Raw genomic sequence first — 24660 nt, 5'->3', positions numbered from 1 at the left:
GTCAGTCTACCTGTCTGTCTACCTGTCTGTCTCTCTGCCTGTCTGTCTGCCTGTGCCTGATAAATGGCGGCAGGCAGATGGGAACCTCCGTCTCCCCTGCGGCCATCCCTACATCAACACACATCCAATATATTATATTATTCTATGCTAAATATATTAAATACATTCCCACATATAGGATGTGCTACTTCAGCAGGGCCCTAAGCAGAGAGCTCCCCAGAGATATTGGATAGCCCATATGGGCGCCATAGCATCTATAGAGAGAGAGAGAGAGAGAGAGAGAGAGAGAGAGAGAGAGAGAGAGAGAGAGAGAGAGAGAGAGAGAGAGAGAGAGAGAGAGAGAGAGAGAGAGAGAGAGAGAGAGAGAGAGAGAGAGAGAGAGAGATAGATAGATAGATAGATAGATAGATAGATAGATAGATAGATAGATAGATAGATAGATAGATAGATAGATAGATAGATACATCATAAATGGATAGATTTAGATATAGTGGACCTGCAGGTTTTTAATAATGCATCAATCTATTCTAGACGGACCCTTTGGTGCTGAAATATCACCAGTTGATCTACTTTAAAATAGCACTATAGCCTATACATTATGTACATTATAGTAGGCTATATGTATGAATAATATACAACTATGGGCCTTCATGTTTTGATTTTGTTGCCTAATTCGTGTGAATTCTAAACTTTCATACAATGTTAGATTAATCAACATTATAAAGAGCAAGAAAAAATATATATATACAAACTCTATTTTAAAATATTGTAAAATACTCTAAAAGGTTTTAGAAATCACAACATTTTTAGTTTACTCTTACATGGCTAAAATTATGCCTACAATTATGCCACCGATTACAATTGGCATCCAACATTGTAAAATGTATTTACAAAAAAATTAAATGTATATTATCCTTCAAGTGCTTCTGTAAATCAAAAAGATCTGTCGGCCACATGAGACTACAGACGTAACATTTTACTCACGTCCTCCTCCTCCTCCTCCTCCTCCTCCTCCTCCTCGTCGTCACCAGGAGAAAAGCAATAAAACCACCTCCTCCTCCGAGCTGTCTGAAATATTACATTCTATCCACTCTGCCTGATTAATATTAAATAAATGTATTAATATTGATATGGACCTTTAACGATTAATGTTGCATTGTCTACTTTTACAAAGACAACAGGCAAAGAAACATATAGGCCCATAAAAATAATATTCGCTAGCCTGTATTTCTTTGTCATTGCATTATTTTTTTTTAAATGATTAGACATTATTATTAGAAGCCATATGCATATTCAAATTGTTGACGGGTTAATCAAGTTGAATACACGCACCTCTGTTTAGTTTAGTTTAGGTTCATAGACATATGAATTATGGCACATGCCTTGAAATGTAATATTTATGAAAGTATGTCTTAAACGTTTAATATAAATGTAACATCTCATTAATCCACAATTAAAAAAACGTTGTTTCAATGTAGTTTCAATAATTGTGGAGGACCAAAATACTGTCTTCAGTCAACATAAAAGCCTGTAATAACTATCGGAGTCTTTTTAACCAGTGTCTCGCAAATCGTATTTTTTTAATTATTCAAATAATTGAACAGATAAAAGGTCTAACCAACACAGGGATTAAGGCAGATACATTTTTTGGTTGTCCTATATCGTGTAAAAATGTTTTATTATCAAAGCCTTATTATTGGAATGATAATAATAAACGGATACAGGCTCTGCAGGATAACATTCATAATTTGTACGAGGGCAGTTAACTTCTATGTCATGAATTCAGCCGAATGCTTCAGCAACGTTATAAATTCCATTTAGTGACACATACAAAAACAACACGATAAAACAATAAAAAATAAATAAGGCTACGATTTGTGAAATGTCGACGTCTGCCTGATTTTCTACATTTTTTTTATATAAATAAGTATTATGTACCTTGCAGATCCATAGGTCTACATTAATGACATTCGTGTGCATCAGGACCATTTCACATCCAAACTTAAAATAAGCACATAAAATCAAATATATCTTAAAGAATAAACAGCAGAAAGCATCAAAGTCAGGAATACATGTTGGATTCATTTATTTATGAGAAGACTTCATGAGAACACTTCCCGGATTAGTTTGGCTGACAGAGGAGAGGGAGAGAGAGAGAGAGAGAGGTGAGGAAGGGGAGAAGGAAGACGTGAAAAGAGGTGAGGAGGAAGAGGAAGAGGAGGAGGCGCACGTGGCCGCAGCTTGTAAACATGTTTGTGCACAAAGTAGAGTTGGTTTTACTGAACAATCAACACGCAGACATCATTGAGGTGAAAACATTTAAAACTCCTTCATTCTGGTGCACCCGGGGAGCATCTTAATGCATAGTGTTTGCACGGCAAACTGAACACACCAATAAAAACCTTCCGTTCCCCTATCCATTTATAAGTAGGCCTTGTCATTATCATGAACCATTATCAATAATCATTTGCAGGATCCACATTACTGTCGTGCTTCTGAAACGTTTTACTTTTTAGGTGAAAGCCAAATCACGTCGCTAGAAAAAAAGGCCCGACCATAAATTATTTCCAAACGAAGGACATTAGGCCTACTTCTGTAGAAGTGATAAAGTGATATTATTTTTTATATACAAAACCATTTCGCAATAACGATTCCATTTCTGTGCAAGTTCAAAATAATAAATCTATATATAGGCTAGCCTATGTGGTCGTTGTCTGTCAGTTTGTTCTCCATGCAGGCCCACAAACGTTGTTCATGTACAGCCATCGGTTTCGCAACTTAATTTGAATTTACACAAACCTCTAAAAGCATAACAAACGAACGGATGAATAAATGAACAGCCTCATAAATAATTCAACAACAACAACAACAACGACAAGAATAAAAAAACAGCAACGGAACACAGAACAACAATGAATGAGGTAAATTGTTAATGGCTATAAACTTCAGATCATGAGAGGGGAAATACTTTACCTCTCTCCTCTTGTCCGCTGCTATTCCCATATTCACATTCACCAATAACGTGAAAATAAAGCAGATGTATGCAGATATATATGAAGATATATCCCCATAGATCCAGATAAACCAGACAGAACGGACATCTCTAAAGCCCATTGGACGCCACATTGTCAAAATTGGTCGGAGATAAAAGACTGAACGTGGTGTGAAATTGTTCCTTGGTCCCCAAATTCAGTCTCCCAGAAAAAACTCCAAAACTCCGTCAGTGCGCAGCGGAGAACTTTAAGCGTTTCTGTTTCTGTCTCTGGTTGCAGAACCAGACCCGCACCACGTTCTTCTTCAGGTCCAGCTTCTCCGCGATCGCCGCGATCTTCTCCGACGAGGGCCTTGGCTGGACGGCGAAGTACGCCTCCAGAGACCGCTTCTCTGGAGCGGCGATCGACGTCCTCTTCCGCTTCTTCTCCCCGCCGTTAAAAATGTCCGGTTTGCTCATCTTCTCCCGCTGGGCGCCCTCCGCCTCCTCGAGCCAGGCCTGCAGGATAGGCTTCAGCGCGATCATGTTGTTGTGGGACAGCGTGAGCGACTCGAAGCGGCAAATGGTGCTCTGGCTGAGCGACCCAACGCCCGGGATCTTCAGGTTGGCCAGCGCGCCCCCCACGTCCGCCTGGGTCACGCCCAGCTTGATCCTCCGCTGCTTGAAGCGCTCTGCGAAGGCCTCCAGCTCCCGCGGGTCCGTGTCCGACTCGTTGATGGATGGAAGTCCGTTATTACCCAGGCCACCGCCGTGGTGTCCCGGGAGGAGGCCGTGGTGGTGATGGGTGAGGGGGGAGCTCATGCTCATAGCGGCCTGGTGGTGAGACAGGTGAGTCAAGCCGTGCATGTGGGAGTGTGCGTGGGCCGAGGAAGAGAGCAGACCCCCACCTCCTCCACCTCCACCACCTCCACCACCTCCTCCTCCGCCGCCACCACCGGACCCGTCGTGCCCGCCGCTCATGAGCGCGAGAGAGGGCGAGCTGAGGTGGTCCATGATGTCCGGCGGGGGGTCGAGGTGGTTCGGGTGGTGGTGGTGATGGTGGTGGTGGTGGTGGTGGGCCAGCGGCACGGTGGAGTTGGAGGAGCACGGGACAGTGTTCATGGTGTGGTAGGTGGCGTCCGGTTTGAAGGGATGCGTCTTGCCCTGCGACACGGCGATGTCCACGGCCGCGAGAGCCTCCGCGCGAGCCAGCAGCGTCTCATCTAGACTGGCGAAGATGTTACTCTGCAGCTACGGGGACCGAGAGATCAGAGGCGGGACCGGCACCGGAGAGAGGACCGAGAGAGCAGATAGGAAGGACCGGTACCAGAGAGAGGACCGAGAGAGTAGAGGAAGATAATAAATAGAGCAGGAATTAGCAGAATAAGAGAGAGAGACGAGAGAGAGTGGGGTGGTGGGGATAGGGATGGGGGCGTCAGAATAAAAGAAAAACATGAATAAATGTTTCTGACAGCCGGGAGCTTTGATAACCCACAACACGCAGCGGGATTAGTACCCGACTCATCAGCATTAAAACAGAAAACTGCACGAGCGGACCTCAGAGGAAGCATGCTCTCAGAAACATCACAGCGCTCGGAGTTCATGAAGAAAACATGAAGCGCGTCTCGGAGCCTCGGAGCGCGCCGCTACTTTTACGAGCGCGGGAAGAGACGCAGAGAGAGCAGAATAACTTTTTTCGGATACCATATGAAGTTCTTACCTGCGGGGTCTGTAGGCACGCCCTGCGGATGGCCTCGGAGCTGGAATGCAGGGTGGTGTACTTATGCTCCGGGAGCGACGGGTGCATCCCGAAGTGCGTCTGCTTGCTGTTCATGGACATCATCTTGGCGCGGGCTTCTCCAAACTAAAGCGCGCGGGAAGAAGGGGGAGAACGAGCTGCTCGCGCTAAGGAGGATATCACCATAGAGACGCAGCGGTCCTCCTCCTCCTCCTCTGATTGAGTGTTGTGGTGGTGGTGGTGTGTAGCTGGCAATAGTGGGAGGAGATGATGTGAGATGCCTGCAGTCTCTCACACACACTGACCCGGTCCCGCGACACGCTCCTACACCTGAGCCCCTCATCTCGTCATGCCTCGGCTTGGTTCTCGCGAGATGTTGCGGGCTGCATGAAGGACAGACAAGCCACAGCAGGGCGGCCAGTAGAGCAGCGTTCTACGATAAATGGCTTCAGTCTTTTGGTCACTTGACACTTTATACCAAAAAAATGTTTCGTTGCATAATGAGGTCCGCTAACAAGGAGACCTAAACAAAGACGGTAGCATCACATGACTATTTATTTTCCATGTTAGTAAGATACATAATTTTCTTTATAAGATTAGATCAGATAAATATTAATGTGTATTACACTTTTTTATTATTATTAATGAATGCACGCAGCAGCAGGCGGTAAAGCCTGTGTGTGCGTGTGTGTGCCGACACCCCTACCTCATCATAAAGCATAACACTAATTAAATACTCAAGCTGAACCTTGCTGAAATGAATCCCAATAAAAGTACACTTCATTTATTCAAACCACAACGGTCAAACGATTACATTTCCATGGAGTGCATAAAGGTATTTGAATATAAAACACGCATGGCAAATCTGCATAATAAATACTGCACTTAGTGAAGCCTGTAATGTTTTGTGTCACGTCACTTCCCCGAAATACTACTACATCCTCTAGCGTGTTCTTCCCTTGGAAATAGTATTCAAATTAGACTAACCTTTAGTTTGGACCTACAGAGCAGTCAAACGAACAAAGCCTTATATTCCTCCATTGGCCAGGTCGGGCAATTCATAAAATCCTTTTGTTTAGACATCCAAAGTAGTCAAACTGTCATATCCTTTAGATCTGCGCTCCCTGGGCTGGAGCAGTCAATCTAATGCATCCCAGTTAGTCCCTCTAGGCCAGGGTTAGAATAACCTTTGGTTTAGACGTCACAAGGGTCAAACTATCACATCTTCTAAATCCGCCCTCCCTGGATCGGAGCACTCAATCCAACACATGCTTTAGTTGACCCCTCCGTAGGCCAGAGTAGTCATACACATCCTATAGTTTATTCTTTTTAGGCTGAGGATTTAAACTCAAATCTGCTTTAGTTTAGACAATTTAATACTTCTAAGAGCAGTTACCTCGCTCTACGACTATTAAACAACCTTACATAAAAGAAAGTGGGCTACACAAAAGCAGACATGCATGGAATTTGGGTCAAAAGTATTTAATGCAACAATTTCAGGCTCAAGTTTTATCATAATGATTACAGAGCACAAATAGTGTTAAGTTATTTTGTTAAACTAACACATCAAATATTCTGAACGTTTAAAAGACATAATTATGAAACTATTCCAGGACTAAAACAGTGGAAACAAACATATTTCCAACTATCATCATACAAAATACCTTCCGATTTAGAATGAGCTCACTGCTCATGTTTGTATCAGTAACTCTTGTTAACTCTCACTCTCACTAGGAAGTATCTCCCAACTGTGGGCCAACAATCACAACACTCGCAAAATATACTCAAAAGTTAGCATTGGTGATTAACAATAGCCAAAAAAAAAACAGAAGATCAGAACATCAATACAACGTTCCATTTCTTAACAGAGAATTCAAACTGTGCACAAGGTACCAACTAAACCAGCAGCCCAAGTACACCAGAACCATAAGCATGTCACCTGGTTGAGATGAAAGTGAGAAATAACTATCCTACAGTCAGACCACGAGAGTTCCTTTGTTTGAGAATGGGAGTGATTTCTACTATCCACAGCAGATTAGGAGGTCAGGGAGAATTTTGGTCTGGCAAATTGCATCTGGACCACAGATCTGAATTACTCTTTTTGAGGTTGGAGTTGCAGTTCTACCATGCCACTGTGACTTTGGCATGGTGAACTCTTCGTGATGGGGCTGTGATGTCCACAGAAGCTTTGAGTCGGAATCCACCTTAGTGAAGGAATTGGCTCAAGATATCATGCCTGTGGTAATTGGTGCAGAACTGGAAGAATTATGAGAGGAAGTCCCAACAAGGAATCCCCAATAGGATACCGGACATCTGATCTTTAATACCGGGAGAGTGAGTCCACTCATTGGGCTCCACGGTAGTTACTCAATAATAGTTGGTCAGTAAAGCAAGAAGAACATTCCTTGTCGGTTAGCCAAATCGATCTGAATACCATAATCAGGAACATGACCAAACTAACCATGCTCTTATGAAACAAAAACAGCAACGACTCAAAACTTTCACACAAACTTTGAAAGTTTTGTGGGGCTGTTAGTGTTGAAGGGACTGTGGGACTTCCTCTTCGTCGACTGACCGATGAACAGCTGCCGGTCCCAGCCAGAGGCAGAGGAAGGGGATGGACTATTGTGTGGAAGGATAGCTGGGTCATCAGAACCAGTTACAGGACCATCCAACGATGGGTCAAAGAGGATGTCAAAGGACAGCTCATCGGTCTGAGAGAGCCCTTCGCCCTCGACTACGATTGGAACAGGGGCCCCACCCGGCCAACTACACCCCAGACTAGCTGCAATACCCTGGAGTACGCCTACCCTCTCAGACCCCAGACCAATGGCTCTACCAAAACCAAGAGTGCTGTCTCCACCCTGGGCTCCACCCGCCTTACCAGACCAAAGACTATCTGCTCTACCAGACTCGAGACTAGTAGCTGGTCTTGGGCCATCCTGGTCAGCATCGCCTCCCCCTGCAGCCCTCTCCCCGACAGACCTGGCCTTGCCTAGAGTGTCCGGTGCACAGAAAGATGGATCACATTTGCTTGCGTCGATTGATGCCGCAGAGGCAGCCTCTGGTTTGGGTTTGGGAACGAGAGTGGTGTCTAGATCTGCAGCAGGTGAGGCACCCTGGGAGAACCGTGATCCTTGGCTACAGGAGCTATCGCTGTCCCACATCATACAGTCCAACTCGGAGACCTTGCTGCGGTATGCAGCGTCCATGGAGGACTCGCTGGAGCTGTGGGAGCCGCCCGGCTTCACCTGAGCAGCGGCAGAGGGGGCGTCTCCAACCATCTGGGAGTCCTCACTGATTGGTCCAACACTGGGAGGATCATCAGGTTTGGGTCCCTGCCATGCACACCAGAAAGGGCTCTTGGAGATCTCGGCTTTAGTACTTGCAGCGAGGCGTTTGGGAAGGTTTGGAGAGCAGCTGTCCGTTGGCGAGGCCGTGCTTCTCACCTTCTCAAGAGGATCTTCAAAGCTGAGCTTCCTCAGTGAGGTGCCCGACTTTATTGCTGCTTTCCCGCCAACGATAGTCGGACTCTTCAGAGACAAGGAGCAGAACGCTGAGGAGGGGGTGGAGGGCTGCAGCTTTGGAGGTGTTCCATAAAAATTGGCTGCCGTGAATCCCATCATCTTCTCGCCATCGGATCTCCCGGGAGAAGCCGGGAAATTTGAGCTTTGACCTTCAGTGGTCAGAGTTTGACCTTCAGGGTTGCTGCAGATGGATTGCCTCTCTGTGTCGCTCAGACTCCTCGTCATCATGACCAGTTTCTGCTTCTCCGCCTGGTTACCTGGTGCCCCCCAGAGGCTTGGAGGACTGCCCTCGTCGCCCCGGAGCCGGGCCTGCAGACATTCGATGGTCTTGTCGCTCTGCTCAAGAGCCTTGTTCAGCTGCTTCATCTTCCACTCGTTCTGCTGAATGGTTGCTTCCAGAGCAGCAACCGTGTAGCGGCTGAACCTGGCAAGAGATCATTGGATGCGGTTAAAAATAGACAATTATTTGATCCACATTTTTATGGATCAAGTTTAGTTAAACTCCGGAATGGCTTTTGGGTCAGGGTCCAGACAAAATACAATATATATAAGATTACCCAGGTACCTTAATTTGAAATGACGCGTTTTATCAATCCCAGATGGGAGACGTTGGTGTAATAGCAGAAAGTACCGGACCGTGATAGAAATAAGACATTTAAATCAAAGCAAAATCATACAGAAAAATTCTGTTAAGAGATTAATTCAAGTGTGCATGTACATGTTTACAAACATTATATTTTGTATTTTATGTTTATTTTTAATTAATAAAAAAATATATTTATATATTTTCTGTCTATGTAATAGCGATCACAATGTAAAATGCAATTATTTAGTAACAAATATTATTGAAAGGCAATCGATTTCACATATATAATGACTATACATGTAAAAATACTTTTTACATGCATGACATCTTCTGAATGAAATACAGAATATTTAGTAAAAAACAAAATGATATCGATACAAACACACCTGGTATACATTACAAGAACTGTGTGGCAACTTTTTGATAAACACAATAATCAGTTTAACAGTTCATAGAAAGTATTTAGGATCCGACGGGTTATTTACAAGTTCAAAGACAAAAAGATCTTAAAGTCAATCATTGGCAGCCCCGCTTTTGAAATTCAATTTAAAAGGGTAATATAAAAACATTTTTTTGAAATCAATGAAAAATTCAGAGCTTGTACTGTGATGAATGAGAAAGTGATGGCACATAGCTAGCATCTTAATAGCCTCCGTTGCCATTGTCAGAATCACCAAAATGGACTTTGAATTACCTCTTAGCTCAGAGAGCAACTAAAGTACCTCTCATCCCAACGCCCTCATAAAACTATCTATCGATCACCATGACAAACCGAGCAGCAAGACAAAGAAAATGGTCTCACAAATTGCTTTTGAAACTACGATTAAAAGGTAACGATACACTGGGGTGAGTTTTGTCTTCCGAGCATGGACCCACAAAACCCGAACGCACGCACGCACACACACACTAATGAAGTGTTCTGGCCACAGAAATCTAAGCAGACATGGCAAAATCTCCACCTAACAAATGTAATTGCAACCAAGTAAAACATGAACTGACATGATTAAAATTAGACATTTAGACTTTTAGGAACATAACATTGGCTGTGCCGTTGTGGGGACCTAAAACCATCTCTACAACAAACTAGTGGACTATAATCCATCCAATGTTCTCTCCCTCAGGCACGACTAGAACATAACACAGCCCTGTCATTTTGGCCCAGACTGGACCAGTGCCATGTTAGGAGAAAATAAATGTGTGCCCCGTGAAGCGCACCCTGCCGGAAGGTTTCTATGTGTGGTCCCATACCAGAAGGGCCCTGAAACACCCTGACGGTCTTCCACTGTATTATCCTAACTTACTTCAGCACACCTATCTGGACTGTCTTCTACAAGGAGGAGCTGTTAAAATTAATGTATCATTTTCGGATAAATTCTTTTGCAGATGCGCTGTTGAATGATGGCACAGAGCCCAAATGAGGAGGAGTTTAAAGATGTGTTTGGGCCAGTCCAGTGTCACTTAAGAAAAAGAAAATCTACTGGATTTATGCGCCGTCGAGGAAAAAAAAGGGTACAACCTCAGCCATATTGCTGGGCCCCTCATTGCTGACTGTTCATGATTTTACTTTGCAGAATCATGAGTTAATATTTCTGCTATCAACAGACTAATTATTTATGAAAGTGCAGCCTAAATTTGGATTCACCTTTAAAGTGACAATATTGATAATAACTATATTTATATAAATAGAACAGCATGGAAGAGTATAATCAGGATTTGCCTGACATTTCAAAGGTCAACAAGCCCAAATAGTACAAATAATTAGTATGCTTATCTATATTTCTTTGCTTATGTATAGCCACTGAAGACATGATATGTATCTTTTCGAAATTACAATACTATATTTTTATAATGTTGCTATGATTATTCTGATATTCTCACCTTTAAAATGAGGATAATATGATATACATTTATAATGAAGATACTATGATATGCATTTATTATGAGGTTACTTTAATATTTATGTTAGTAAAATAGGATATTATAGCCAACACTTATCTGATAGAAGCCTGGCGTGTCTAATGAAGAAAATCGACGCAAGTACAAATTCTTGTATTACGACTCAAATCCACCCTTTTAATGACTTATCTGTCTTGGATCAATACCGTCCTATTTAGATGAAAGGAAATAAAAAAAGTCTATCCCTGGCCTTAGCACAGTTAACAGCACAACATTCCTTGCCATCATGATGGTTGTCTATCTGTTGCCTATACTTTCTGCCCCATCTGCTGTGACATTGCCTGGAAACCAGTCTATACCATTCTACAATGAGGATACTGTGATATCTATAATGAGGATACTGTGATATCTATAATGAGGATACTGTGATATCTATAATGAGGATACTGTGATATCTATAATGAGGATACTGTGATATCTATAATGAGGATACTGTGATATCTATAATGAGGATACTGTGATATCTATAATGAGGATACTGTGATATCTATAATGAGGATACTGTGATATCTATAATGAGGATACTGTGATATCAATAATGAGGATACTGTGATATCTATAATGAGGATACTGTGATATCTATAATGAGGATACTGTGATATCTATAATGAGGATACTGTGATATCTATAATGAGGATACTGTGATATCTATAATGAGGATACTGTGATATCTATAATGAGGATACTGTGATATCTATAATGAGGATACTGTGATATCTATAATGAGGATACTGTGATATCTATAATGAGGATACTGTGATATCAATAATGAGGATACTGTGATATCTATAATGAGGATACTGTGATATCTATAATGAGGATACTGTGATATCTATAATGAGGATAGTGTGATATCAATAATGAGGATACTGTGATATCTATAATGAGGATACTGTGATATCTATAATGAGGATACTGTGATATCTATAATGAGGATACTGTGATATCTATGATGAGGATTCTAGATCTATTCATAACAATGGTATCTATAATGAGGATGCTATATCTATTCATAATGAGGATACTATGATATCTATGATGAGGACGCTATACCTATTCATAATGAGGTTACTATAATATCTATGATGAGGACGCTATACCTATTCATAATGAGTTTACTATGATATCTATGATGAGGACGCTATACCTATTCATAATGAGGTTACTTACTTCTGTGGAGAGCGGCTGGACACCTCTGCTCGGAGGTTCATGTTCTCCTGCACCAAGTCCAAGTTCTGAGACCTCAGCATCTTGTTTGTCTGCGGCGGGGAAATGTAGTGAATTCAAGACTGTTAATAGAGGGCAAATTTACATTTTGTGTAGCGAAACAAAATGTAAAAAAAAAAAGCAATTCATCAGGACTTTTTCCTGGATATTTAATTTCACAGACAATGCAGAAAATGGAATATAATGTAATAATTATAATATACAACAGCCCAGAGTGTGACGCGTGTGCTTTGCGAACAGGCTTCTTAAAGAAAACAATTCATATAATGTTATTTAAGGTCACTTCTGTGTCTGTTAAGCACCACCAGCATGTCGGTATTATCTTAACTTCCTCTTAAAACAGGGAGATCTCAGGAGGAGGAAGAGGAGGGGAAGAGAGAACAGCGGTAGAAAGGAGGAGGGGTGGGCCGTGGGGGTGCTTCTCCTGTTCGACCGTACCTGCTTATGCCTCTCCATGTCCTCCTTCACCTTGCTGCAGACGTCGGTAGCGTGCTTCAACTCGTGGCCGAGCTGTTGGAGCTCACTGAGATCAGAGCTCCTCTGTTCTGAGGGGCCTGCAGTCGGGTTAGGGTCCTGGGTGCTGCACGCAGCCTCCTGGTGGCTGGGGGCAGGCATCTCTTCCCCAACAATCTGTAGTCTGCTCTTCAACTCCTCGTTCTCCTGAAGCAGCCGATCAATCTCATCCTGTTGGGCGGAGAGATGACAGGGTTAGGGGGGAGTCAGAGGGAAGACTGCAGTCAGTTATTTTGGTTCGGTCGGAGTGAAAATAGCTGTGTTTAATTAATTTATTTGAGAAATACTGAACATTCTGAGGAATTACTTTATTGAGTTATGTTTAGTTTTCATAATAAGTAAGTTAGCAGTTACCTTTTGGTGAGTTATTCATAATGTGTCAGAATAATCGTAGTTAAATAGCTTAATTAAACGTCCCTCAATCAATATTCAGCAAAATACTTTTCTTTTAGATCTGGGAGCAAGACGATGACCACATTTCAACAACATATTTATACCACGATTATTTTTCCGCATAATGTAAATATGTTAGATTTCTGTGTGGGTGTTTTCTGAGGTGTACCTCATATTCTCGTAGAAGCAGCGCTCCTCTCATCTTCCTCAGTCTCCTGCTGGTCTCTCTGTTCTGGATCTCCTCTCCATCGCTGCCGGCTGGAACACACATCGCATGACACGTTTGTAAGCGGACCAGCAGGGCTCACACACTGCCAGGGTTAAGTTCAACCCCACCCTTCAGGTCCTCAGAGACTACTTACATAACATGTTTGAGTAAAATAGGCCAAGTATAGGCCAGGATATAGCAGACTTATGAGACAATAAATATTGATAAAGGTTATAGCACACCTATCAGTTCTCTGCAGGGGTTGTCTTTGGTGATGGGGACGCGGCACGCGGGACACTGGCTCACGCTCTGCATCCAGGTTTCCATGCAGCTGGAGCAGAACACGTGACAGTTCGGACAGATAACCGGTTGTCGAACCTGCAAAAGGTTGACCGAACATCTCAACCTTGAACATCTCAACATGCACAATTCTTCAACTTGCATGCAACTTGCATGCAGTTATCTTGTAGCTCTACCAAATGCGTTACGTATATGCAGATAAACATTATGCAAATATTTGGCCACAACGTTTAAACATTATTAAAGGCTATTTTCTAGTTATAGTAAATTATTATTTAAAAGAAGGACCAAAGCAATAACACAACATCGTGGTGAACCTTAAAGGATAATGGAAAAGGAGAACCAAACATTCACTAGACTGGTGATAAGATCACCCCGGAATGATTGCTGTAATAACTAAATGTGTGTTTACCTTTCCCAGACATATCTGGCAGGACATGGGAAGGGTGATGGAAAACGTAGAGGATTTAATATTAATGGCCATGCCTCTTTGTTATCAGACCATACAGTTATGAACCGAACAAAACACACCGCCTGCAGAAATTGAACACAGCGCGCCGGTTCTTCCGGGTCTACGGCGAGCAACGAGTAACAAAAACGCTTTTACTTCTAGCTACGGTCGTACTTCTAACCCGTTGCGTTATGGCGTAAATAATTCAGTAGTCACGAATTAGCGCTGCAAGTTCTCCACAGTTCATGAAATGTTGTGAGGTGATTAGGAAAGTTTATTTATGATACTCTTTTGAATACAATCAGCTGTTTGTATTTTTTAATTAAAAATAATAATAATAATAAAAATATATATATATTAGAGCTGTCAAGCGATTAAAATATTTAATCGTGATTAATCGCATTAATGTCATAGTTAACTCACGATTAATCGCAAATTATTTTTCTATGCTAAATATCCCTTGATTTTTTTGTCTCATAATTCTTCTCATTTTAATTCTCTTATCAACATGGTGAAGTGTATCGGCTTGCCTTGTGCAAATGATTTTCTATTGATAACATTGGCATATACTGATCAAAACAGGACGATACAAAAAAATAGCCTATAGTGCAATTAAACGACTGCTTTGAACAAATGTCATTTGAACATAGCAGTCAGGCTACTGCTTCTTTGTTTTGAGCCAAAAACAAAAAAAAAATTTGCAGCCGAACCGCTTTTTGCAGCCGAACCGCTCCGGTTCGGCTGCATGTACTCTGAACGGAAAGATCATTTTTTTTTTTTTATAAAATAATTGCGTTAATCGCGAGATAATTTTTTTAACGCCGTTAAATTTGGTTTGCGTTAACGCCGTTAATAACGTGTTTAACTGACAGCTCTAATATATATATATCCCGTATGCTATCGGTTTGATAAAGTAGCCTTACATCCAAATGTATATTTATCGTCAACAGGCATCGTCTTTCCAAGTGCTTCTTCCGTCTCACAGGAACCTTTACATTCGATGCATCCATGACAAGAATGCGCCATCGGCATGCTAGCTCTAGACTGCTAGCTTTAGCACTAGGTCCTGACCATCACTTCCTTTCAAGGCTACTAGTGAGGGGCAGACCTACTCAGGACCTACTCCTGTCATGGAGTCAATTACTTCTGAGTTTCGATATTTTTGCAAAAATGGCGTCAGTTTCTCCGTCAGAGGTCATGACCCTCAGTCATAGTACATGCACATTCAACAGCTGGTGCAACCAAGTCCATTGGTAGAACCCGCACCACAAAACATATATTTAATGCGTTAATTAATAAGGCTATATTTAATGCATTGATTCAGCATCACACTTGTATGCAAGTAGGCTATGTAAGCCCATTAATGATGTTACAAAAATGTGATTTCATTGCATTGATTAGTCGTTCTTCTTGTAGCAGACGTCCCAGTTAGAATGGTTTATTCAGCCTGTCAGTGCAGCTGACAGGCTGTCTTGACTCGAGTAACTCATTGACGTCCTCATTCGAGACGATGATTCCCGCTCATTCTTTGGTTGTAGTGCTTCCTATCTTTGAGTGTCTGCACCACCGTAGTGAGCGGTAGGCCTACCCAGTGTGGGCGGAGTACGACAACTCGGCAACTCTGCATGCTCGACACGTTTCAGAATCTCATGAAGACAGAAAAAGTAAGACAGCGACTACCGGCCATTTTTTCGTTCTTGCGAAATCGTGTTGCTTGAGACCGCCGCGCTTCAAGACAGTCAGTCGGGTTCAGCCCTGGTCATTACCCCCCCTCCCTCCCCAACTTTTATTTGCTCTGACATGGGTTGGACCCCCTCCTGTTCAGACAGTTTTCCAGCTGACTTGGCCTGGGTCGGGCTAATCACAACCATTTATGTAATATGTGGCTGGGTTGATACAAGACAGAGGAGGGTCCTATGGGAGTACCTATGAGGCCTTTTAATAAAAAAACAAAGATGGCTGTTGCTGATGTGTCACACGTTTTTTGCTCTGATTGGTTATAGGTCTATCCAATTGTGTCCAGAGGAATTTGGGTCTGTAGCCATTGAAAATGCTCCTCGGATATTGAAAAAGGGTCAGCCTGAATGGACTCTGGGGCTGGGTGAGACTGCAAACCTGTTGCACATTGATTGCTCAATGTGCAACAGGCTAAACCAGCCATCAGCGCACACACTCTCAGGGAGTTCTCCTCAGGGTTACATGGAGCACCAGGCCATGGATCATCAACGCCACCCGTACGATAAACCGACTTTAACGTCACCGTCCTTTGTCTGGGGGAGCTCAATAAGAGCCACCCAGGTGGAGTGTGGCATCGGACATTGCTACATACATACATAGGCATTTGCACATTAAGGTCAGGTGATATTTAGTAATTTTTCAGGTTGCTGTTGTTGTTATAGAACTTTGTAGCGATAATGCATTTCCTTGTCAGATTCATTTGCAATGAATTGTTATGAAACTTAGGCTTTAATAAAATTGGTTTGCTTCAACACTGTGCATTCCCTCATTTTACTTCTCATTACACTGGATAATTCAAATGAAAAGGCCTGATCATAGATCACATTCATCGTTCAAATAGACCAATAGAAAGGACCCTCCTGAGTCGGCCTTTAATAGAGATGGTGTCCCTAGCTTACATTTTTATAAGTATTTAGCATATGTTAGTATATATTTGTTTTACCAAAACCCCATTGATCACTATAGGAACAACCAACCCTGTGATGGGGATGGTTGTCACAATGGGTTAGTGTTTTTGATGGTTAATTACTTGCTGTTTAAAATTGTTATGATAAAAGGAAAACCTATCTCATCCCAAGACCTTAAGCTTCCCCTAATGTAGGAATTCATATCATATCATTGATCATGATCATGCAAGAAAAGGTGTCCATCCATGGTCTCACTACTTTCAATTGTAAGGACATGGCATCATCCCTTCAACATCTTGCAGGCTTGCAACCCTGGGTAATTAGTGTGGGGAAATTAACAAAAAGCACATAGGAGTTGTTCAATAAAATTATACTGATAATAATAGCCATGTCTGTTTTAGATACTTTACCCTTGCCATCGAAATGCAATTACTTGGAATTAGAAATAAATAAACTAAAGCAACCTTAAGTCCCACTTTTAACTTCTGTCACTTCACTAAAAATGAACCAGCAGATTTTGACGTTAATTCATATCAGTTAAAACCTTCTCATGTCGTTCATAACACACATTCACGGGTTACATTTATATGTAACCCATATGTTGCAAATGTTTGCATGCATATATTTAAATACGTTACTAGTTTAAATATTAGTGGGCCCCTAACACAGTATTAGAAGACGTTTCCGAAATTCAGCCGTGGTGCAGAATTACAGCCACTCCTAGCCAGTCGCACATTGAGCTTTCCCCAAGCGCGCCGTTTCGGTGTCTGTAGCTTTAATGCAAATGAGGAGGAGAGAGGTGGGTCAAGGAGGAGGGTGGGGGTGTGGCCCTGAGTAGCTTGCGGCCACGTCGGTACCATGCGCTCTGTTTACAGTGGATGTATCGCAATGGTGAGGCGCACACAGCCTTTGGCCATCATGTTCTGTCAATATTCTTTAACACTCCGGGTGCTCCGGCGGTAGTCCTGGAGCTCTATATCTCAATAATATCATATTATAAATAGATATCTATATCATATAATAGATATGTTGAGATGTTCAAGGTTGAGATGTTCGGTCAACCTTTTGCAGGTTCGACAACCGGTTATCTGTCCGAACTGTCACGTGTTCTGCTCCAGCTGCATGGAAACCTGGATGCAGAGCGTGAGCCAGTGTCCCGCGTGCCGCGTCCCCATCACCAAAGACAACCCCTGCAGAGAACTGATAGGTGTGCTATAACCTTTATCAATATTTATTGTCTCATAAGTCTGCTATATCCTGGCCTATACTTGGCCTATTTTACTCAAACATGTTATGTAATAGATATATCATGGCCAAAAGCTGTGTGCGCCTCCAGACGATATTATGAGTCTCAAACGACTGCGTCGGGTTCTCAGATGTCTCTGGTTCTTCCACTTCCACATCAATCTGAAGTAGACTGAACTGCGACATGGAGGTGAAAGGGATTGTTGCCCGCGATTGTCTCCCACCGGAGTCCGCTGCCCGCTGCTGAGGCACCACCGCCTCAGCAGCGGGCAGCGCCGAGGCGCCACCGCCCCGCAGAGGTGGTGCTTTGCGGTGGCGGGGCCTCGCGGCAGCGGGCACCGAGCATCGGGGCTCCGGCGGGAGACATTCGCGGGCAACAATCACTTTAGCTCATTGGCTCATGGTAACTTTTCCCCTTATGACGACATATGGGGCCACATTCCAAATCAGCGCGCCTGAGGTTCCATTTTTTTCAAAGGCGAGCAGGATACCTAGTGCTATTTTTACACCAAACGCACGTTTTAGCCACAGGGGGACCATAGGCAGGCTAGGGGAACTCATGTTAATGAAAGAAAACCTCATAAAGTGAGATTTTCATGCCATGGGAACTTTAAGATAAGGGGAGCTCTTCAATGCTTTCTCTCCGGGTATGGGTTTGTATGGAGTAGAATAGACTTGATCATTCACAACATCTCTAGTAAGGTGTGTTAGTGTAAAATAGTATTTCTAAACATAGTTTGTTGCCTACATTGCAACTCGGCCAGAACTAGAACTTGAAAAAGATCCAATCACTATAGTTATAGTACAGTATAGTACAAAATATTACAAATGTGACAAAATATGTTTTCAATTATAGATTGTTCGTCTCTTATAGCTTCTCCTTTCCCTTCATTCAGTGTCTAAATTACTGAATTAATTCATTAGTCCTATGACACAAACAGCAGACACCTCAGTAGCACATGCGTTTACATGTTCTCCCTGAAGATGGAGTATTAATTAAACATCTCCCAACCAATCGCTGTGAGAAATGGCTCTCATATAACTCAGAGTAAATTATCGGTTTTATTATTATATTTGCTCCAGGCCTCCTGTGCCTGCCTAATTACTTGTACTGAAATAAATTGAACACACGTCTTGAGAACTATAATTCTACTGTTTCATTTATTTATTATCATATGTTAGAGCTCATGCAATTCAAGGGGAGGGGGGGGAATCTGCTAATTTAAACCAATTTTCTGTATCTTCAATCAACCATAATAGACTACCTTCTGTTTACGGTAACCTCATTACCCAGCTGGGATTAATACATAAATAATCTTATCTTCAACTCTGAGTGAAATGTATTCAACATTGCGCTGCCTAAACCCCTTCCTGGTTAAATAGTCATGCTGCCACCACATAGTGGATTAGACCAATTAGTCGTTTAAATGTTGTATTTCTTATGTTTTACAGCCAATAATTAATTTGAAGTAGGCTTGGGATAATGTTGATTATTTGCAAACACATTATGGATGTGCCATTAGTGAACCCATTATGAATGAAGGAAAATACAAGGTTTTGTTTATTGTCCCCATATCTCCTTATATATCTATTCATTACTAGTAGCATACAAACACCCAGCGGGCCTTCTCTAGAGTGTAGTGATCGATATTTCTTGCTTGGTTAGAAGTGTAGTAATGGCGTTGCCATCAGACTAATTTAATTAGAATTGAACTGGTTCTATGGACATGCTTGTACATGGAACCCAGTTTATCTGTTAATAGAGACACTACAGTATGTATCTGTTTATAGAGACAATACTGTATGCATCTGTTTATAGAGACCCTACAATATGTACCTGTTTATAGAGACATTACAGTATTTATCTGTACAAAGAGACAATACACTATGTGTCTGTTTGTAGAGACACTTCCGTATGTATCTGTTTATAGAGACACTATACTATATATCTGTTTATAGAGACACTACACTATATATCTGTTTATAAAGACACTACACTATATATCTGTTTATAGAGACACTACACTATATATCTGTTTATAGAGACACTACACTATATATCTGTTTATAGAGACACTACACTATACATCTGTTTATAAAGACACTACACTATGTATATGTTTATAGAGGCACTACAGTATATGTGTTTATGGAGACAATGTATCTGTTTGAAGAAACATTACAGTATATATCTGTTTATAGAAACACTACAGTATATATTGTTATCGAGAAACTACAGTATGAATCTGTTTAGAGACACTACAGTATCCATCTGTTTGTAGAGACACTGCAGTCTCGATAGGTTTATAGAGACACTACAGTATCTGATCTGTTTCTAGAGACACTACAGTATCCATCTGTTTGTAGAGACCCTGCAGTCTCGATAGGTTTATAGAGACACTACAGTATCTGATCTGTTTCTAGAGACACTACTGTTTGAATCTGTTAAGAGATACAAAAGGAATCAATCTGTTTTCAGACACACTACAGTATGAATCTGTTTAGAGACAGTACAATATCTATCTGTTTGTAGAGACTCAGTACCTTTATGTTTACAGAGACACTACAGTATATAAACTACGCATAAACTACGTCGGTTTACAGTTGAGGAGTTTCAATAAGAATGGACCGGAGGATTTCATTCAATGCTGAAATACTTAATCTCAGCTCTAACATTTATAATTTGATGTCCTAACCTGAAAAGTATTGAAATATAGCTTATCTTAAAAAATACAAACAATGATTAACTTGAATGTTTTGACGTTATGATGTTATATATTGAATGTTAATAACTGTCAATGTTAAACTGTTTTTTTAAATGTTTTTTCCACTTCTTCAACTATATTTACTATTTTTACTGAACCGATGGGAAACTCCAGCTCCATATTATTCATAATGATTATAATTGTATTGTTGTAGCTTCTTCCTCACCTCAATAGCAACAGCCGGTTGCAGGTTTATTTCCGGCATGCAGCAGTATGTAAATCAAACCAGAATAAGACCAATATTAAAAAGCATCCTCTAAATATATTTTAGTGCAGCGGCAGTTTGCACTATAAATATAAGGCATTGTGTCTCAATCAGTCACCAGTTATAGAAAGTGTCAAAGTTGACTGATAAGTCATTTACAAGTCTTAAGCTAATCATGAACTAATCATTAACACACATTGAAATACATTTTTAGATGATTAATAAGTGCTAACTAAATTCTACCACAAGGTGCACGTTGATTAGTCATTACAAGCCATGTCAACATCTATCCTCTCGTGACATCACAAGTCAGAGTTTCCACCCAGATGTATGATATGAATATATACGAAAAATCAGCCAAATATGTTTTTAATGATTAGCTCACCATTGACTAAAGGCTTATAAATGACGTATGACTGAACATTATTATAAAACGTGACCGTATTATAATAATCTTTATTACTAAAAATATTCATATGAGAGAGATGAGAAGAGTCTAATAACCATCCTGGTATTTTACACGAAATTTGACCACTCAACATATCATTAAATGGTACACATGCTTCATGTTGTCACCCACGGCCGGTTGTCCCTCTCTGGTTACCGTAGTGACCGCCTGTCATTAATTGGTGACAGTTGATGGATCCCAGCTGGTCCAGAGGGCGTGTCTATTGACCTCCTCCTGGACGTATTGTTCATCTCTAACTGACAGCCATGGTCAGAGGTCTGACCAGCGAGAGACACCCCCTCCATCCTGGCAAATAGCATGTTTAGCATTTAGCTGGAAAGGTTTAGCTTGCCCTCAGAGCACAGCGGCGTAGATGTGCACACCGTGGATCACATGACCTTTCTGTTTAAAGCTCCACGTGACCAACGCTCCCCTTAACGAGCAAGAGACCCCTGGGTGGACACCCCGCCCTCACCCCACCCTTCTCTTTCTCTAAATCTCTCTCTGTCTGTCTCTCTTTCCATTGCTCTCCCTCTCTCTCTCTCTCTCTCTCTCTCTCTCTCTCTCTCTCTCTCTCTCTCTCTCTCTCTCTCTCTCTCTCTCTCTCTCTCTCTCTCTCTCTCTCTCTCTCTGTCAATTGCTCAATTGCTCTCCTCTCTACTCGCTGATCTCTTCTACTCCTTTCTCTTCATCTCAAAAACAAACAGGATCATTTTCAGGAATGTGTAGGAGTCATCTAGAAAATACAATACAGACGATCCTATATCATGACCATAATGTTGTTTTTAACGGCAATCCCAGAATCCCTTTCATACAGGTGGTGTTGTCTAGTTTCCATCTATTCACCAGTGATGTGTTTTATTGTATACTTGCATAATATGTATAATATAATTGTAGGTTAAATTTATGTTTGGCTCTTTGTTATTTTCTTTTGCATATGCGTTTGCTTGTGGAAGGCAAAGATTTGATATTTATTTGAGTTCATAGGGCTGTGTGTGTGTGTGTGTGTGTGTGTGTGTTTTTGTTTGTGTTTGGGTGTGTGTGTGTGTGTGTGTGTGTGTGTGTGTGTGTGTGTGTGTGTGTGTGTGTGTGTGTGTGTGTGTGTGTGTGTGTGTGTGTGTGTGTGTGTGTGTGAGTGTGCATGCGTGCGTGCAGGTGTGGTTTTGGATGTCATTTTAATTTCTCAGAATTACAGTCTACTGCTTGTTATTTTACAGCCAAATTTGTTGTTGTAATATAACAAACTATAACAGATTGCATTTGTTTTATTACCTAAATATTCATCATGCTAGAAGAATATGCTAATCTCTAGAGGAATCATATATTATCAGCATCAGATTGCAATATGTAATATACGCACATTTATTACACATAATAAGATATTACAAAATACAAATATGTTCTAGAACACGAATAATAAAGCATTAACTAAAAACTGACACAACCAAAGTTTTACTAATAAAACACATCTGATCCAGATGTGTTTAATCACATATGGAGATGAAGAGTAGGAGAGATGGAGGAGAAGAGAAGAGATATTGATTGAGAGAAGGAGAGGTGAGGGATAAATGAAGAGAGGAAGATATGTCAGATTTATAACAAGAAGGAGCAGAGTTTAAATGAAGAAGGAGATAGATTTAGCAAAGGAGACGAGAAGTGAGAGAAGCGGGAAAGCAGCTGATCTCCGTACAACAGTAGTCAGGTGATGTATGTCTGTCCCTGAAGGAGTTAACACGCCCCCTACCCAACCCACTGCACCCTAATTATTAGGACGAAAGTCAGCTACGACCAGAGGGTCTCCATGAACACACACACACACACACACACACACACACACACACACACACACACACACACACACACACACACACACACACACACACACACACACACACACACACACACACACACACACACACACACACACACACACACACTCTCCAGCATCACTTGGGGGTGTTTTTTTATTACCTGGCCTACAGGCACTTTCAGCCCTGTGACACACGCATACGGAAATACACACACACACATGCATACAAACACAGGCACACACAAATACAAACACACACGCAAGAAACACAACACACATAGGCCATACAGAGACAATTAGACACGCACTCACACACCAAACACATGTCTGCAGGACCCCTTCGCACACACACACACACAAACACACACACGCACACACACACGCACACACGCACACACACACGCACACACTAACACACGCACACACACACACACACACACACACACACACACACACACACACACACACACACACACACACACACACACACACACATACACCTCTCTAAGCAGCTCCGTCCCTTGGGACAGCATAGAGGCACACACAGAAAAGAAGAGAGCGATGGGGAGAGGGATGGAGAGAGACTGAGGGACAGAGAGAACGATAGGGGGAGAGAGGGATATAGAGAGAGTGGGACATATATTATGGTAATACTACATTCTCCCCTCCTCTCGCCTCTCTGTCCTCCTCTCTCCTCTCATGTCCGCTCCTCCTCCCTCTCAGTTCTCCTCCTCACTCCTACCTACTCCTTCTCTCTCCGTATTGTAGCAATGTGTAGAGGAGGCAGATGTAGGCAAGCGAGGTTGACGGTGAAAAGGACGAGCACTGCATTCATACATCATATAAAATATGATTGTAATGTGTGTGTCGCGGCCGGGGACGAAATGCAAAAGCTGTTATGAACACCTTAGATCACTTCCAGCATCAGAATAGGCTGCTGTAAATCTCCACCCCTTCCCTCCTCCTCCTCCCCTCATCTCCTCCACCCCAGTCCCCACCCCCTCTTCTCCTCCTCCTCTCTCCCCCATCCGCCTCCCCTTCTTCTCTCCCTCTCTCCTCCTCCCCCTCTGTCTCCCTCTCCGCCTCCCCATGCTGGAGACTTTATTAAAGGGTCCGGTTTGCAGACGGTCATATCTCAGCTCAGGGCCTCTGGCATAAGGGGAGCCATAAACACACACACCATACTCACCACACCACAGAACACACACTCCTACAGGATACACAAAACTACACACAGCACGCACACCCTCGCCCACAACACACACCAGATAACACACAGTCTCCTACGCTACAAACATAGCACACACGCACCACATAACACACACTCTCCCACAGTACACACAGTACACACACTATACATCACCCACTCTACTACACTACACCCACACAACACATAACACAAAGAAACACACCACATAGCAGACACTCTACTGAGCTACACACACACACACACACACACACACACACACACACACACACACACACACACACACACACACACACACACACACACACACACACACACACACACACACACACACACACACACACATACACACACTGCATAATATACAGCATTGTCAGTCCTGTTCTTGGGTTTAATGCACTTTAATGCAATCTAGAACTTTGTTCTAGATTATTAATAAAATGTTGAGGATTTACGAAGACCGTT

General features: G+C 42.1%; 2 protein-coding genes across 2 annotated transcripts; both read right to left on the bottom strand.

The window, feature by feature from the left end:
• Positions 1–2069: 2069 nt before the first annotated feature.
• On the bottom strand, positions 2070–5132 carry pou4f1 (POU class 4 homeobox 1). Its single transcript, XM_060071614.1, has 2 exons — positions 4692–5132; positions 2070–4222 (listed from the first exon to the last, which is right to left on the bottom strand). The coding sequence occupies exons 1-2, from the start codon at positions 4812–4814 to the stop codon at positions 3221–3223; spliced, it is 1125 nt and encodes a 374-aa protein (XP_059927597.1). The 5' UTR covers positions 4815–5132; the 3' UTR covers positions 2070–3220.
• A 1043-nt stretch (positions 5133–6175) lies between these two features.
• Positions 6176–14016, bottom strand: obi1 (ORC ubiquitin ligase 1). Its single transcript, XM_060071410.1, has 6 exons — positions 13832–14016; positions 13362–13497; positions 13081–13169; positions 12444–12689; positions 11949–12037; positions 6176–8660 (listed from the first exon to the last, which is right to left on the bottom strand). Exons 1-6 carry the CDS (start codon positions 13901–13903, stop codon positions 7211–7213), a joined length of 2082 nt encoding a protein of 693 aa, XP_059927393.1. The 5' UTR covers positions 13904–14016; the 3' UTR covers positions 6176–7210.
• Between the last annotated feature and the right edge of the window lie 10644 nt (positions 14017–24660).

Source organism: Gadus macrocephalus, chromosome 14 (assembly GCF_031168955.1).
Source record: "Gadus macrocephalus chromosome 14, ASM3116895v1".
In the NCBI taxonomy this organism is placed as follows: domain Eukaryota; kingdom Metazoa; phylum Chordata; class Actinopteri; order Gadiformes; family Gadidae; genus Gadus; species Gadus macrocephalus.
Note: the sequence above shows the minus strand (reverse complement) of the source record. Positions and strands in the feature narration are given on the sequence as shown.

Bases quoted from the DNA above. Each gene is read 5' to 3' on its own strand.
- obi1 (XM_060071410.1), bottom strand. From the start codon at position 13,903: ATGGCCATTAATATTAAATCCTCTACGTTTTCCATCACCCTTCCCATG. The intron at 13,170-13,361 runs GTGTGCTATAAC...TGTGTGTTCCAG, and splicing joins CCCCTGCAGAGAACTGATAG to CCGGCAGCGATGGAGAGGAG. The intron at 12,038-12,443 runs GTACGGTCGAAC...TCCCCGCCGCAG, and splicing joins ACATGGAGAGGCATAAGCAG to ACAAACAAGATGCTGAGGTC.
- pou4f1 (XM_060071614.1), bottom strand. From the start codon at position 4,814: ATGATGTCCATGAACAGCAAGCAGACGCACTTCGGGATGCACCCGTCG. The intron at 4,223-4,691 runs GTAAGAACTTCA...CGGTCCCCGTAG, and splicing joins CGTGCCTACAGACCCCGCAG to CTGCAGAGTAACATCTTCGC.